Source organism: Nipponia nippon, unplaced genomic scaffold (genome assembly GCF_047370975.1).
Source record: "Nipponia nippon isolate SJK-2023a ecotype South Korea unplaced genomic scaffold, ASM4737097v1 scaffold_8, whole genome shotgun sequence".
Lineage (NCBI taxonomy): Eukaryota > Metazoa > Chordata > Aves > Pelecaniformes > Threskiornithidae > Nipponia > Nipponia nippon.
The window spans coordinates 24,920,396-24,937,602 of NW_028262402.1; the positions used below are offsets into that span (position 1 = coordinate 24,920,396).

Consider the following 17,207-nt stretch of genomic DNA (forward strand, 5'->3'; position numbering starts at 1 on the left):
GCGCCAGGCGGTTCGCGTCCAAGTTGCTGCCTCCGCCGAGCGGGGATCAGGTGGAGCCGCCGGAGGGCGGGGGCGGGGAGGCGGAGGGCACCGGCGACCGCTTCCTTCCCGGCTCCGCCGCCCCACGCCGGCCGCGGGCCCCGCGCCGCTCCCTCCTGCCGGAGCCCCGGTGGGCTCGCCCGGCACGGCCGCTCCTCCCCGGGTGGCGCTGTCAGAGCGGCGGGCGGTGCCTTCGCATAGCGGGCGCGCCGCGGGGAAGGCGAGCGGGGGCAGGAAGGCGGCGGGGGCGGAGGGAGAGAGCGGCCGGCGCGGGCGGAGAGGGCGGCGGCAGGGCCGGGTCCCGCTGAGGGGGCGCGCGGGTGGCGGGGGGGCGGGCGGCGGCCGCACCGGCGGCATCATCACCTGGCGCTGCGGCGGGGGGAGCGGGGCGGGGCGCGCGCGGCGCCTGGCGTTGTCTGCGGCGCGCTGCAGCCGCGGGCGCTGGTTGGCGGTTTAAAGCGGCGGAGCCGCCGCCGCGAGGGGCGTTCAGAGCAGCCGGGGCCGCCGCCGCGCGCAGCGGGCCAGGGCCAGGGCCAGGGGCAGGCATGGAGGGCCAGCACCAGCAGCAGCCCGGGGCCGCGGGCGAGGAGCGGCGCTCGGAGGAGAGCGGCAGGGATGCGGCGGGCGGCGGCGCGCTGGGCAGACCGCTGGGTCCCACGCCGAGCCAGAGCCGCTTCCAGGTGGACCTGGTAGCCGAGGGCGCCGGCCGCCCGGCCGAGGAGCCCCGCAAGGCGAGCGGGGAAGGCGGCGCGGCGGGGAAGGGCGGCGAGGAAGCCAAGGGCAGGTTTCGGGTGAACTTCGTGGACCCGTCGGCCGGCGACGAGAGCCCCGGCGAGCCGGGGGGCGGCAGCTCGGAGGGCGGCAATGTCAGCTTCCAGAACGGCGGCGACACGGTGCTGAGCGAGGGCAGCCTCCACTCCGGCGGGCACCACCACTACTACTATGACACCCACACCAACACCTACTACCTGCGCACCTTCGGCCACAACACCATGGACGCCGTGCCCCGCATCGACCACTACCGCCACACGGCCGCCGACCTGGGCGAGAAGCTCCTCCGGCCCAGCCTGGCCGAGCTGCACGATGAGCTGGACAAGGTGAGCCGCCGCGCACCGCGTCCCGCCGTCGCTCCCCGCTACCTCCCCGGCCGAGCCCGGGCCGCCGCCGCGCCGGGCAGGAAGCGGCCCCGGCCCCCGCCTTGTGCCCCCGGCGGGGCCGCCCTCGGGGCGTGCGGGCGCTGGGTGCCTGGCGGCGGTGGCGGCGGGAGGAAAAAGCGAAAAGCTCGCCGAGCCTCGGGGAGGCGCAAACGGCGCCAGTGCATCGGGACGCTTGCGTCTTTCTCCCCCTCCCCCCCCCTCCCCTTTTTGCCCCCTTTCATGACGCAGTGGGGTTCCCCCCCCCCCCCCCCCCCCCCCCCCCATGTTTTTGGGAGACGGTCGCCACGGTGAGAGGTAGTTACGGCTGTAGGTCTGCGGGGCAAATGTTTTCTCCATAGCCGAGGGAGGATCTGTTACAGACGCAGCGGTTTTCCACTTCTGGTCCGTTTCGCCTTCAACAGATAGGGAATTCGGGGTCTGCGGGAGGTATTAGCATGGGAAGGGGAATGAAAATGTGTGGAAGAGGTGCTACAAAGAAATGGAGGAGGGGGGGATGTGCTCGTTTTTAGTAGCGACAAGAGGTTCGTCTCCTCGCCAGCTGAAAACGCACGCCTCTCCCTGCGCACGCAGCGCCGAACCGAAGCGCCTGCTGGCGTGATGCTGAGGGCTGCACGGATACAGCCCCGGCTCCTTCTCCCTGCCGAGCCTTTCCAGTCGTGCCGAGTGGCCCTGCGTGTGAGGGCGTCACGATCAAGGCTTCAGAAATTCTGAAGCTATGCGTGTCAAGCTTTTTCTATTTTGGACTAGTCAGTATGTTACTGGAGACGAGTTACAGTGAAAGCTCATTTGCATTGTAGGCTGTCTTTATTAAAGGGCGAGCTTTAGCTAAACCTGGCATGAATTTGATGTATTTTTTAGATTGTGATTAAACAATCATGACTAAACCAAAGCCAGATCAAACTATTGCAATGCTGTTTTCTTGCAGTCTGAAAATTGGTTCTTGGTACTTGGCTGTGCTCTAAGAAGTCTGTGTTCTACTGGGTTTTTCTGCTGGGTTTAGGGAAATAAAGGAACATGTGGGCCACATCCTAATGAAGCAAAGAATATTCTGTTCCCGGAACTTTTTTCATCTCACCTTTCACTCCTTATAGGTGGAGTTCCATGAGAAAATGAATGTTCTTTTGACACTGTTCTGTTTCACACCATTAGTTTTTTTTTTGGGGGAGGGGGGGGAGTGGGGGAGTGGTGGTGATTCTTTAAGTGTGTTTTTCTGAAACTGACTATTCATCTCTTCTGATAGAAATAATTGTTTGGTGTGCTATAGAGATACTTCCTTGCAACATCTAAGATTAGATATCAAAATAATTAGTAACCGTAACGGCAAATTACTCTTGCCTTTCAGGTCCCCTCCTGATGGAGTTAAACGATGTTCTGTAGTCTGATTCTAAGTTAATACGGAATGGAAGTTGGCAATTACTGTCTCGTGCATGGAGTTAGATACGCTATAAATAAACCACATAATAGATGTGAAAACACACTGATTTCCGCTCCCCCTCTGCCCTTCTTTCCCCCCCCCCCCCCCCCAGTTTCAGCCTCCTGCTCCATGATGGGGTGACCAGTCATTAGATACTCTGCTCTGTAAGCAGAACATTACTTGAATTTCTAAGCTTAGCAGATAGGTTTTGGTGCGTTTCTATTGCAGCAGTCAAGAAGGCTGTTTATGACACCATTAAGACATTTCAGTGCGGAATCTAACTTACACTGGAACTACAGTTTCTAAAAGTGTAATTTCTTCATATTTTAGCGATTTCCTTGGTAGGTTGTGGCATAGAGGAGGTGTAGACGACCTGATTACAGGATCGTTATCAGAACAGTTTCATTATGAGCATTAGTTAACTCAAATTATTGATTTCTCAAATGTCATTAATTTGTTCTGCAGTGTGGATAGGTGTCTACGTGAAGACTTTTTTTTTAAGTGATGTCCTGTCTCGTGTGGCCTTTTGTCCCGTTCCCCCCCCCCCCAAAAAAAAAGATGGGGGATGGAATATGCAATTTCAATTACATTTGATATTATACTTCAGTATTAATTTTAAAAACTGTCGTGGTATGAACTTCCAAAGTTAAGCTGAAGTTCTGTGTAGTAACTCAGCTGTTGTGTTGCAGGATGTTTCATTTCCAAAGCAATTAACGTTTTAGCAAGCTTGTATGAAGAAGGGAAGCAATTATTTTCACTTCAGACTTAGCAAAACAGTTTGCAAGATAAAGTTGAGAACACAAAAGCTTTTAATAAGGGTGTGCCATGCATACTAATAGCATTGGGTACCTACATTTTTCCCAATCTCTGGAGTATAAAGTATACCACGTCTGTAATTATGTACTTGATTTCTGGCCACAGAGTGCTGATAACTTTTAAATCATGATGGCGCCATACTTTTATATGAAAGATGTTCACAAAGCTATTGTGCTTTTTTTCCACTGTGTTTAAGGGGGCTTATTGTCTCCATTCCCAAAATGACTTCAGTTACTGCTGAATAACAGTAATGGTCCCTAGTGTTGAATAATATTATGCATTAAAGAAGATATTTCACTGACTTTTAAGAACTTGAAAAATTAAGCTCGCTCTTTAGCTGTGGTTTTTGTCCTAACTTGTACAGCATGTATGTCAAAGACTTAGTAGGGCAGCTGGTATAAACATCCTAGTACCATTACATAAAATTTGCACTGCGTAAAGACCTATTGTTATGCCCCTGCTTCTTGACCCAGTGCGTCAAGGTCAGCAGTTATTTTGTGTTAAGACTGATAGAAAAATGTGTTCACCAGCAATGTGGTTCACCGCTTTGAATGTAGCGATTTCATCTTGCAATTAAAGTTTGTGCTATTCTTTTTGCCTTTTTAAGAGGTAAATAAATGTTGTGAGGCAGTGTTACAATAATGTTGATGCTAGTGCAAATTATAGAACAGATTTCTGCCCCCCCCCCCCCCCCCCCCCCCCCAGTTTTGTTTACAAGCTTTGTATGTCTAACTCTTCTACTGATTCTATTCTCGCAGAAAAGCACTGTTGGAGGAAGATGCACTGTTTGAGGAAGATGCACATACACCTACAGAAGGGGTACCTTTTGACAAGGGTTTGTCTTGCTCTTCTGGTAGCGTAGGTGTCTAACCACCTCAGATTTCATATGTTCGTTCCAACAGTGGCTTTCCTAGTAGAAAAGACAGGGATTGTTCTTGAAACGGGTTGTGGAAGCACAGCTGGGTGATGCTGCAGAACTCTGAAGTGGATGAATTGCATACTACTGGTCTTGGTCTATGATGTTAAATTTCAAGTGAGGGGTCTTGTCTTCGTGTATCGTTGGCTGCAGATAGCCAAGGTGATCAATCTTGCTTACCCAATTGGTGTGTGTTAATCTTACTCTGCTTTAGAGAGATGGTAGAGGGAATTTGGCGATGCTGTTACAGTTGCTAATCTCATAGATAAGGTGATGCTTTGCAGGAGCATTGGTCTCCAGAGATGTAGAGGTGAGAGGTTATTAGTGAAGAAGTGGGAGGGAAACAGCATACCATGATATGTAGGTTTTTGTTGCAGTTGCAGTGGTGTCCCCTGCCCTCTTGAGGGGATCTGGTTTCAGAGAGTAGGAAGGTTAAAAGTGCCCTAGCTTTTCTTAATTTTTTTTTTTTCTTTCTATCTTACAGTTTAGGAGAATCTGTTTTGCCTAGGTTGGCTACATCTGTAAGTAAAACGATAGCCTGTAGAAGACATTCCATCTGCCTTTATGTCTTCCTCAGTGTAAAAACTACCATGCCATAATGTCATGAACCTTATGGTTCTGGAAGGTGAATACTTTTAAAGTATTCAGAATTGGACTGTGTTTTAGTAATCCACTACTATGCATTAATTCATAATATTTCTGTATAGCATTGCCTTAATTGGGGAGCTTATTTTTTTCGAAGAATAAACTTCGCAGTACGTAAATGATTCTGATTTGTTGAATGTCTTTTGTGCAGTCATTTACAGCTGTGGTAAGTAGATGTTATGTGAACCAAGCCCTCTACTGGTAGCTTTGTTCTGTTGTTTGTTAAATACTCACTGAGTACTAGCTGGTTCCCTTGACAGGCTAGAAGGTGGTGATCTCAGAGGAAGAGCTTTACACCACCACCCCACCACCCCCCCCGACCAAATTAAAAAACAAAACAAAAAAACCCCAAAAGCGTTTAAAAACACAAGTGTCCTTTGCTTCCTCCCACACTGAAATCTGTGTACCTGTCCTCTGAATTTGGAGACAGAAGTAAGAAAGAAGACATTACTGATAGTCTTGATGGAGAATTGAGGTTTTTTTGTTTGTTTTTACTCAAGTTGGATGACTATAATTTTTTAAAATGAATTTTCTGGCTTTGATTTGTATTTTTTTGAACATTGCAGTTTCTGCTCTTATGTGGTAACTTGAAATATTTAATTTAAGCACAGTGAAAAGGCTGCGTATGGCACTGATTTTTAACAAAGAATGTATTCTCTCTTGAAAATGTTAAATGAATGCTGCACCTCTAATGTTTGTTTATACTTCTTTTTTTCAGTTCTTAGTTTGTGTCTGCTTAGCCTGTAAAGAAGACAGAGCTTGGCTAAAGATGTGTAAAAGGCTAAAAGATGATTCTAGGTGATTCTGGGCTATCAAATTAGCTGACCATGTTATGTAAGGTCTATCTTTAAAAACTGCTTCCTCCTCTCTCCCTCTGCCGGAAGACGGAGACCCTCTTGCAGATAGTTTTTTTTTATTGTACTACCTTGCTGAATCTTGCTTACAAGCAGTAGGTCTCTTAGTTCTTGAGTCAGTGTGATTTAATTCGGATAGCTTCTTTTCCTTCTTACTTTCCTTTATATTTGTAAGCAGAACTTGAATTTTCTTTCTGAACTTCATTGTACTAAAATAAAACAAGAGAAACTCTTAGTCGTGGTCGCTGTGCTCTTGGATGTCCTAGAAGCCTTTAATTTGTAACTGTTCTCATTCATCACTTTTGGCAAACAGTGAGCTCAATGCACCTGTACTCAGATGAGGCTTTACTAGCATAATGCAAAGTGGTGGTTTTATGCTTTTTCAATCAATGTGGAGAATCCTCACTTTGCTTATCCTGATACCCTACTTAATTACCACCATCTTCATCAAGGGAAAAAAAATCAATGATGTACTGCTCTGTTCGCAGCAATAAATCATATTAGTTCTCCATAAGAACCATGTGTATTTTGTAATTTTACATTGCTTGATGCTTGAATCTCTCTTACCTGATCTTTGTGACAAGTCTTTAGTCCAGAACACCTATGGAATACTGAAACCCTTGAATTGTCTTCAGCAAACAGCTAATGTTGTTCTTACTACTTTGCTTTTGTTTTGTTCCGGAGATGCTGGAAATAACTTGAGTGCTGTTAATAGGTTATAGTTTGACAGCGCAAGTGTGGGCTGTTGCTGAAAGGGGTAAACTTTTGTGCTCTCTCTTGTGGTGATGTTTGTATTTTTGAGTTGGATCTGGGAATTGATCTGGTTTACAGAAAGCAAACATCCCCCAACTGCAAAATCTTGCACTGGGTGTGGTGAATCAGTTCCCTGATCCAATACACCAATGGTCTCCACAGTCTTTTGACTGCACGCTCATATCAATAAAAACTTTTGAGAATGCACCCCTAATACATGTATATTTATTTACTTATAATTATATGCATGTACTACTGTACTAATATTGTGTATGGTACAAAATAAAAATTAAAGGATGAGATAAAGATAAAATAAACACTTGCAGAAATTTTTTCATACTTCATTAATGTTACAAAAAATATTTTCTTCGCACGCTCCCAACGGACTGTCTTGTGCAACCCTTGGAGACTGCTGCAATGCACTGTGAACCCCTTGAGTGCTCATGTCAGAAGAAAATGCATTGTAATTTGCCAGGAGAGTACAACTAGAGAAGGAAGGAAGGAGGGAGTGCCTGTTTGGAGGAGCTTGTTTTTTTTTTAATAAACCAGTCTTAGCTGACATATTGTCAGTATGACTAGTTCAAGACCAGAACCTAAGGAATAGCATTAACGTCTCTCTAGCTGGGCAGCCTTTCTTTCAGTGCAAGCTATTTCAGAACTGGTTAAAGAAGAAGGTGCTGCAGAATTAATCTTCATTTTCAGATTAACTTTTTTCCCTTTTGGTACTGCATTTGATTAGACCTCAGATGATTTTCATTCTTGAACATTCTTGCAGAGGAGGAAGTTGGCAAGATCAATATCTTGGACTAATTCAAACCAGTGTACTACATCTTCTATTGACCCCTTTGGTTTTTTTCCTAAAGCCCCATATAATATTCATATATGAGCAACCAGAAACCCATTTCCCCCCCCTTTTGGTATAGGTAATAGCAATCATAATATGGTCATTTGTTCACTACTAAGAATTTTTTTAAATAGTTGACTTAGGATTGTTTGCCTTTCAGTGTTTTGGAAGCTATCCAGTTCTTGCAGCTTGAGTGCATGGAACGTCTTTGATTTATTTCTACACTTCAGCATGCCGATGAGGCCTGATAAACTTACTGAAATATCTTTTTATGCATAAAAGCTACCCAAGATGCATTTTCTGTGCCTGATAAACTTAACTGACTTAAGAATGTGGTGATTAAAAAAAAAAAAGTAAAAAGTAAAAAATTCCTAAAATTCCATTTTAACAAGGAAGCTTATCTCTTGCATCTTCATTTTGCTAGTTAACTTCTTCAAATGAACTGCTTCTATTTCATATTATTAAGGGTTTTCTTATTAATTCAAAGAAAACAGGAATGTCTCTTTCAGCTGTAAAGAAGCTGTGATGCTAGGTTAATGTTTCAACTTATTCTGAGGGTTTACCTGGTAGAGAGGCTCCAAAGACTATTCTGGGTAGTACTGCTCTTGAGCTGTAAGCAGTTTGGCAACTTTGGCTTCAATGTAGTGCTGTGCCAGTCCAGCTAAGTGCTGTGCTGCATGAATGTACGAGCTCCGCTCAGTGCTGGCTCTGGGGCTGTGCCTGTAGCTGTATTTACCACTTCATGGTATGACGTTAAAAATTCAGGCAGTGCTTAATTGATTTTTAAGATTATTTCAATGGGCTGTTTAGTGTATTGTAAGACCGTAGGTTAAATGTAACATTTTATGAACTTACTACACTTAGATCGAGACTGCTAATTAAAATGTGAAGTTTTATTAAGGTTACTGCTGCATAGCATGGTACACTTGCTCCCTATCCCCCACCTCTTGAATGGAAAGTGCATCATTCTGTTTTGCAGTAGTGGATGAAAAGTGAAAGGTGTTAAGAGTGAGAATGCTTCAAATTAACCTTTTTTTGGGGGTGGACGATAGAAGAAGACTTGGGAATTTGCTGCGTTGAAAACAAGTTCTTGAGCAAGACTGAAACGGATTCTCTTTTGCACTTATTTACAGAATGTTGTATTTTTCGGACTATGCTTGACTATGCAAAACTGCTATGCAAGAGGCTTGCTAATAGTGATTTAGTTCAGCTCTTATGCAGTCAAATGCAGTGTCTGCTTCATTCTGGAGAGCAACAAAATTATGTGAAACGCTTAAAAGGTGTCTAACCATTAGACATGTATCAGGGTTATGTCTTTCAGATAATGAAGTGAAAAATACCTGTGTTCAGAGCCTGGATCTGTTTTCGTGAGCAATGTTATTTCTCTTTTCATGCCTATGGATATCAAAAAGGAATATGATGGTCAATGCACACTAATGAATAATTCCTTTGATAATCATTCACAGTACAATGGTTCTTCTGGAAAGGATCAAATACATTGGTACAGTAGGGAAACTAATCATTTGGTTCTGGAGAGGGCAGGAAAGGAGTGATCCATAACACAAACTGGGGTGTACTCTTGAGGTGTGCAGTAGACTACATGTATTTCTTCCTCTTAAACTGGATGGATTGGTTGCCTCTACACTTGTGCAGGAAGTCATGCCTCCTTCCTTGTGACTGGGTGTTAATGGTGCAATTTCCTGTTACCTAGAAGAAGTGGAGAGACTGGCAAAGGAAGGTGGGTTTTTTTGGGGTGTTTGGGTTTGTTGTTGTTTTTTTTTTTTTTTTTTAATGGTGGCAGACCATGTTGACTGTTCCTTGACAGGAAAGGCCTGACACTGCCTGCAATATTTCTGGGAGTGCAGAATATAAGCATTGTGGGTCTACCATGGGGTAGCCACACTGCATAGCTGCTGAACAGAGGTCTTTTCTCATTTGTCTCTAATTCTCATGATCAACTTGCTCAGAGTATTCAAATCATCCTGTGCTTATGGAGGGATGTATGAATCAAGATGTGAAGATGTAGAGAGTTTTCTTTATCTTGGTGCTTTTGCAAAATGCTCTTGTTCTTTAGGTAATGTTTTTGGTATGGAGAAAAAAAATACTATTTATATTTCAGATAGGATACCGCTCTTGCATACCTGCAGGTGTCAACAAAACTTTGCTGCCATGTCACATGTAAAAACTACTTAAAAGGATTCCATCTGGCTGCAGGCTTTCAAATTTCAGCCTTTGCATGTCTATCTAGACTTCAGTGCTTTCCTCTGGAACTTTTCTTCTGTAAATATGGCTAGTCCTTCTCTGTTAGGTATGCAGAGATTTGAATCTGAACTTCCTATGCTGATGTTATGACAGCTAGATAAAATGATGTTGACACTGTCACTGTTTCCAGAGGCACTGATTAGTAATCTACCTTGAGAGAGACTTTATTTTGATGTGATGCTTAGGAAAGCATTGAAATTTTTTTGCTTAAAAAGGGCTGAAAACTCAAAATTCCTGGTGATGCAGTAGCAAAAGCAGACAGAGGAAGGGATGAGATCACCCTTGGAATATTACGTAATGTTCTAATGCCTGGATTACTTAAGTGACATGACAAGTTAGTGGCTGTGGAATACTACTATGACAATCAAGTTTATCAAGATCAGTCAAGGAGCAGATTCTGTCTATTTTCACCAATTAAAGTACTCTTAAATATGGACAGTTTTGTTGTCACTTCATTTCTGAATTGATTCCAGACCTTTTTCTTCAAGCAAAAGTCTACCATATTGCAATTTGTATCCATCCTGTATTAGGAGGGCAGGATCATAATCACCTCCTTAAAGAGAAAAATCCATAGCCTTTGTGTGGTTAGTAAGCTTAGAGATCAGTCAAAAAAAAATTGTATGCATGTAAGACATTAAGTGGTGGTAAGCTTTATAAACGAGGCTCCTGTCTATCCTTTGTAAGTATACCACCTTGCAAGAACAATGATTTACTCCTAAGCTGAAATCAATTGCTTGAGTAAGTTTCTTGATTAAGAGTCCTGCTGGCCTGGTTAATACATCATACTGCTTGTAAGAGTTGGGAGGAAGAATGGATGATTCTCTATGCCTTTAAAAGAGTTGAAGTAATAATGGCTTTTAAAATCAGAATATATGTATACACACAGACAAAATATTGCTTAATGTTTCTTTGTTAAAAGCTGTATTTTGTTGCAAGACACTGAAATACAAGCTGATGGCAGAGACATGTAGCTGGCTAATTTTTCAGTTGACATGTTAATTGTAACTATAAATTTCTACTGTTTAAAATTGTTCCACTGTAATCAAAGTACAACAGACTTTAATTTCAGCTTAAGATAACATTAATGTTCTGTGTTTGATGCAATCTCTTTTAAAATCTCTGGAGGTGGATGCCAAAAACATTTGCTGCTATAGTTTAAATTTGTAATTGTAGAGAAGGTAATATAGCCAAAGCACTTAAGTTTTGGTCTCTTGGCTGCAAACCTGAAAAGAATTTCCTTTGATTGAGGTGAGTATCCAGTGGTTGAAGCTGTTCATGTTTGATTCCAAGGAATCCCGAGTTTTAAGAACAGATCAGGTTTTATCTGAGTAATTTATCTCCTGTTGCTGTAGGTAACTGCTGGGTGCCATTTAATGGGTTAGTAGGCTTTTTTTTTTAGGTTATGAGTATAAAGATACTGGAACCACGGTGTAGTAACAGCATTTTACATGTGCTTCAAACAAGGAGTGGGAATTATAAATTCTATTAGCAAATTTGCTATATTCATTCCTGGTTTGAAGCCAAGCAGTAAAGTACCTAATAGGACAGCTGAATTTTCTGAACTGCTGTCCACAGCTAGTCATTGCACAATGACTAGCAATGCTCCCTGAAAGTGTGTGGTTTTTGAGTTTGTTTTTTAAAGAAAATGCTAAGAAGGTGTTTAGGCAGACTGAGATGTCTTCAACATGTCTTCTGCCATGTTTTCTTTTGCGTGTGCTACCTGACTGGGTTTTTCCCACTGGTAGCAATACTAAACACTCAAGCTTCCCATCTAACTCCTGAAAAACCTGAACACCTGAGTCTGTTTTGCTAACTTGGCAAGTTTATTTTTAACTAACGAGTTATCAGGAATTTGTAAAACTGTTCTGGGTGTTTGTGGAAGCTTCTCTCTTTACAAGTAGCAATCTTTAAGTGTGAGGTAGCTGTGTCACTTGGATTATCACCCTGTTTGAAGTACCGAAGATTCAGGCTATTAGGCCTGTTGGTAAGATGTAAATTAGCGATGCAATTAAGATGTAGAAAGTGATAACCTACTTTCAGTTTCGGAATTTGCACTTTCACTGCTCTTTCATCAGAGTAAGGGCTATTACAAAGCATTAATGGAGAGCTGGGCACACTAGTTCTTAGTCTCCATCCTAACTCATGATAACCCTCTCTCCATCCTCATCCCGGCAGAGGACTGGTGAGGAAGAACTAGAACTGCATACAATATTTAAAGTTCACGTGCACTACAGCTTTTTTTTTTTTTTTTCTAAATTTACTCATTACAGAGTTATTTTTCTGGGTTTATAATCTTTTCAGTGTTACTGTGTAACAAGGTGATAATTCTCTGGAAGTATTTATGGTAGGCCAGAAAAAGGGTTCCTTCAAGGGTAGTGCAGGATGTAGACAGCATATGTTTGGTTTTTTTTCCTTTTTGCTTTGCTTTCATAGCCATCGAGTTTCAGTTGCGTTAACTTCCAGTTCCTAGCTCTAACAAGATTCTTCTGCATTGTTTGATAGGTGTAAATAGCAAATTGTCTTTGTTAAGAAGTAACTGTTTCAGTCAGGTTTGGATATTGATATTTACTGTATAGTTCTAGGGTTTTAGTAGGAGGGAGGCTTAGGTAAATTCATTATGGCATAAATGAAAGCAATGAGGATATCTAACAAAGCTTTAGGATTAGCACTTCTGAAACAGATCAGTATAGAGAGCAAAATAGCTGTTTGTCAACAACAGTACTGCTAGTGTTACTAGTTCATAAAATAGACTGTTCATGTCAGTACTGACTGTTCTTTCAGAGAGTGTTACGTAAGAGTAAGATATTTTAAAAGTAATTACCTACATTACTTACTCCCTTTTAGAGCTGTTTATTTCCCTTAGAAAAAACACTTGAAAACTGTCAGACCCGGCAGAGGTGTTTTTCAAACTTAGTATTAAAATCTCACTGTGATTTATTGTTAGTCTACAGAGCCAAGTTAACAACAGTATCTCAGCCATTTTGAACAGTGGTTGGTTGAAAAAAAATGGTTACAAACAACAGTCAGTGTCATCAAATCAAGTCAAAGGCTGGTGAGAACTTATTTTTCCTCTCGCATATTTAAGTACTGAAATGCTTTGTATTCTCCGTCAGACAATCAAATTTGGTACTTTTCTTGATAAAGTGTTATTCACAGGACTCTGTTGTGTCCCTGGACAACAATATGCTTATAACCATTCCACAGAGATTTAGACATTTTGGAAAGGAAACTCAGTGCTTTTGGTTTCTTTCATCACTGTTTAGATAAAAGCATTAAAACATAAGGACAGCTTATCAAAGACCCTTAGGCACAAACTGGGGACTTTATGACTGCAAACGTTAGCATGCGGCAAAAGCAGTGTTTAAGAACAGATGTGTTTCATGCAGTTTAGTGTCCTACAGTCAACATTTAATAGCTGGCTTATTTTTTGGTTGTATAGTATCATACTTAAATATATTTGTACCAGTACAGACTGTTTGCAGAAGTTGTTACTGCTGCATCAGAGGTAAACACCTATGTCAGAAGGATTATTCTGTGCAGTTATTTTATGCATATAATACATCTAGCACTCTTTAAACCTTTTCTTCAGATCATTAGAAATGTCACAGGTGAGGTGGGAGGAAGAATCCAGAAGTTCGTGCCAGAAGGGAGAGTGGAAGGCTTGCTCATCCAAGAAAAGATATGTAGTCTTTAAAAATCATGGGAAGTGTTAGCGTCTTCTGAGGTAAAATGTTTAGTAATTCTGCTGCTGTTTGATAACTTTCTTTAACCTGTCATTTTATTTTGTCCACACTGTGGCTAAAGTATGTTTGAATTACAAAAGCAAAACCAAATGTTCATAAGCTTTTTTTCCGTGTATGTTTTGAGCTGTGTTAACTCTGAAAATATTCTGTACTGTCAAGTTTTGTACTTGAGTAGCCATAGTCTTAACTGTGTGCGGCTATAGAGTTGGTCTACTTAGGAGTATAATCTCTACAAGTAACGATTCTTCCAGTGTTGAGGCAGCTGACATGCTACATCTGGATCAATACATTTTACCGGTTGCTTTTTCCACAAAACGGAATTTCTTAAAAATGGTGATGCCTACAAAGTTAGCCTTTGGGAGATGGAAACAAGAAATTGTTACGGTAAGGTGTAGTGAACCTGTGCACAGTAAGCATGTTAAATGATGAGGGCACCATGCTCAGTATCAGAATATGTAAGTACAACGCAGTTTTAAATGTAAGCGCCTGTTCTCTTGATCAAATGTAGTGGAATGCCATTTTTATACTTCCTTGCAGAAATTGGAGCTTGAAAAGATGAGGCTCTTGATTTTCTTTAACATTTTGAAAGTATTAGATATCTAAACCAGGTTCAGTGCTGTATCCTACTAAGACAAGAAAATGCTACTGTTGTGAAGCCTTTCTAAGGAATTTGTATGAGGAGAAGCCCATGCTATATGCTGTGGGCTAAACGTGTAACTGGTCAGACTTGAGAGGTGGAAAAAGAACAGTTAAATGCTCTAGTCTCAGGTGCTCCTTTGGCCTCCTCTCTTTGTACAATAGTAACGGCAATAGGAAGGATTAGCTAAAGAAGTTACTACTTGGGACATGCCGAGTCAGGCAGACCACAAAGAAAGTGGTCTGCCTGAAGAAGAACCATGTAGTCTTAGATACAGACTTGCTGGTTGCCCTGTCCTTTACTTGGGGCTTTCATGTTGTGATACTTGAAAAGAAGCAGGAGCAGAAGAGTTCATGTGCATTTATTCTGGTACCCCCTCATACAGTTCAACATAGCCTAAGTATGTTGCCTTTAAGATGGGATCTAGATAAGTTCACCATAAATGAATGTGCTGCATGACATACACCACTATCGAGAACTCTCAGTAAAACTAAATAGCAATTTTTACCGATGAGAAACTTTGCCACGCATAGTATACTTCAAGCTGTGTGTGAAAAATCTCAGATCTCTTCTGGCTAACAAGTCTTTTCTCATTACTAATCCACTTCTAATAAATGCGGAGGCTATTCACAATTGGCACAAATAACTTATTGTTATGATCCAGTACTGGAGATGAAATAGTAGATTATCTGTCCTTTTCAGTGCACTGTGATACAGCAATGGAAATTTCTGTGTAGGAACAGAATTTTAACTGTTTCTTGGCTAAATTCCTATCAGTGTATGATAGAATTGTCAACATGTAAATGTATCTTATTTTTCCTTTAACAGTGCAAGTGAACGCCATAACTCTGAGTGTTCTTTGGACTGATGAGATAAAAGACACCATTTTGATTAAAAAGTTGTGTTAATAAGAGCATTTCTGATCTGAAATGCTAAAACCTTCTCTTTTCTTTCCCCTTTTGTTACTCCCCCTCCAAATTCACAGTGTGTTAGTGTTTTTACTGTTTATGAAGATCTTATCATACGTGTATTCCTGTTCTAAAATAGTGCTAGTGTGTTTTTTTCCATTCAGTATGTGACTTGAGTAGAAGCATTGTTTCCTCATGAGCACAAGCATGAAAAATACTACGCCTGCTTTATTTACAGCTGAGACCACAGCGGTGCTTTCTTAATCTTGCATTAAAGGGCTGAACTTGGAGCCTTGTGTAGTGGCATTCTTTTGTGCCCACACTCTGTAATAACTATTCTCACTGGTGCTTTATTGGGCACCCACTAGCACTGGTAACCAGCAATAACCTTTCAGTTATTGCATTTTGTGTGTGCTTCAAAATATTTTCCTAAGAAATATTGCATAGTGTGGAGAGACAAGACATACAGAACAAAACTTTTTTGTGTTCATAGTGTGCGTATCTTGCAGCTGATCTGGTAACTGATAACTCAAAATCAGTTGTGAGCCATTACCTCCCTCTCAGAATACCACAGGCTGAGCTATGGGCTTGTTTGAGTGCTATAGTAAAATGCATAGCTATTACATGATGGTTGAGGTTGGAAGTGATCTCTGGGGGTCATCTTGTCGATGTGTGCAGGTTCTACCAGTACCTGGCCAGCCATGGTCGTGTGCTGAAGTATATAATTGTCTCTTACCCTAGATACTAGGATATCCTCCACCTTGTCTTAAAACCTAAACATGCAGTAAACAAAAACTTCTGGCTTGTTTAAAAAAACAAAAACAAAAAAGTGTTGTGATTCAGTATTACAGCATTAACTACTTTAGTTGCATATAATGTTTCAATATGTTAGGACATGAAGATACAGATTTCTTCTAGCCCTTCCTTCATCCTCCCTGACCAGTCTTTTCAAAGAACAATTCTATTGTTTCTCATTAGAGACATGACATGCCTTTTTGTAATACCAGAAGATGTTATCAGATGTTGGCAGTTTTCTTGGCCAAAGCAGGAGAACTGCTTAGATAACATAAATGTGACTCCCTTTATGCAACGCTTTAAAATTGAGTTTGTTGCAAGTATAATGTGATGCTTGTCGGAAATAAGAATGGATTTTATATGAAGGAATAATAATTTACAGTTACACTGTTGCATTCTTGATTAGAGGTTTTGTTGTCATGGTTGTGAACATGTTTATTAATCTGTCCTTTGTTTTAATGTACCTTTTTTCTTTTTTTTCTCCCCACTTCTGAAGGGGGGTGGGAGGGAAGCAGGGAGAAACTTCCGGTAAGTGCTGCTGGAAACAGCAGAATCTGATGAGGGAGACATTAATATCTAGAAAGAGTTTTGATGTTTATTCCTGCATTTCTAGGAAAGTCATCTGAAGGATGAGTACTCAAGGGTATCGGACCAGGGCAGTATGTAGGCTCATTCTTTTCTGTCATGAGCTTTGGATGTGTCTGAGTTGAGTGAGGAGCCTGATTAGAGGGCTTTCCATTTCCTCAGTTCTGGTTTGGGCAGGTCAGCCTAGGCTCAGCAAATGAGGAGCTTGTAGATGTATGTATTAAATTAAAACTAGTTAACTATTAGTCTACTTCTTGACATAGAGATGCTAGAGTTAATTTTATGTAAAATCTTAAATGTAGCAGTATGGTAATTATCTTTTTTTGGTCCTCGCTGTTCCTCTTCCCACTCTAAATGGATCACACACCACTTCTTGCTTGATTTGGTTTGAGTGGCTGAGTACAAATAATCAGCAAATCAATAGATGGATCTGGTCAATGGCTGTGCAAATCTCCCAAGACGCTACAGCCATTAGTTCTTTTCTGTCCAGAACAGCTGCAGTTCAGCAAACTGGGTAGTTCCCAGTTATGTTTCTTTTTGCCCTCTGTTCACGTATATAACACATTATATACGTATACACACATACATATAAAAATATGTATGTATATAACACATAGATATCTGTCTTTTTTTTTAAAATCCCTTCTGGAGACAAGAAAACCTACTATTTAAGAAAGCGATCTGTTAAAGGTAATGATCTGCAAAGTGATCATGATTCTGCCTGCTGGTGGAAAGCTTGTGCCATACAAGATCTCCAGATGTGTTGCAGGTACACCTGCTTTTATGAAAATTTCATAATGCAGAGTCAGTGAGAGAAGCACTGACATGAATCTGTGCTA

The 17,207-nt window shown here is 41.8% G+C and overlaps 1 protein-coding gene across 6 annotated transcripts in view; it reads left to right on the forward strand.

Annotated features, from left to right (window-relative positions):
- The first annotated feature begins 440 nt into the window (after positions 1 to 440).
- SLC12A2 (solute carrier family 12 member 2) overlaps positions 441 to 17,207 on the forward strand; it is a 60,651-nt gene continuing 43,884 nt past the window's right edge. For all 6 annotated transcript variants that reach the window (XM_087741605.1, XM_087741609.1, XM_087741606.1 and 3 more), the window contains exon 1: positions 441 to 1,136. In XM_087741605.1, coding sequence (XP_087597731.1) covers positions 585 to 1,136 — 552 coding nt within the window. In that variant the 5' untranslated portion in view covers positions 441 to 584. The remainder of the gene's footprint in view (positions 1,137 to 17,207) is intronic.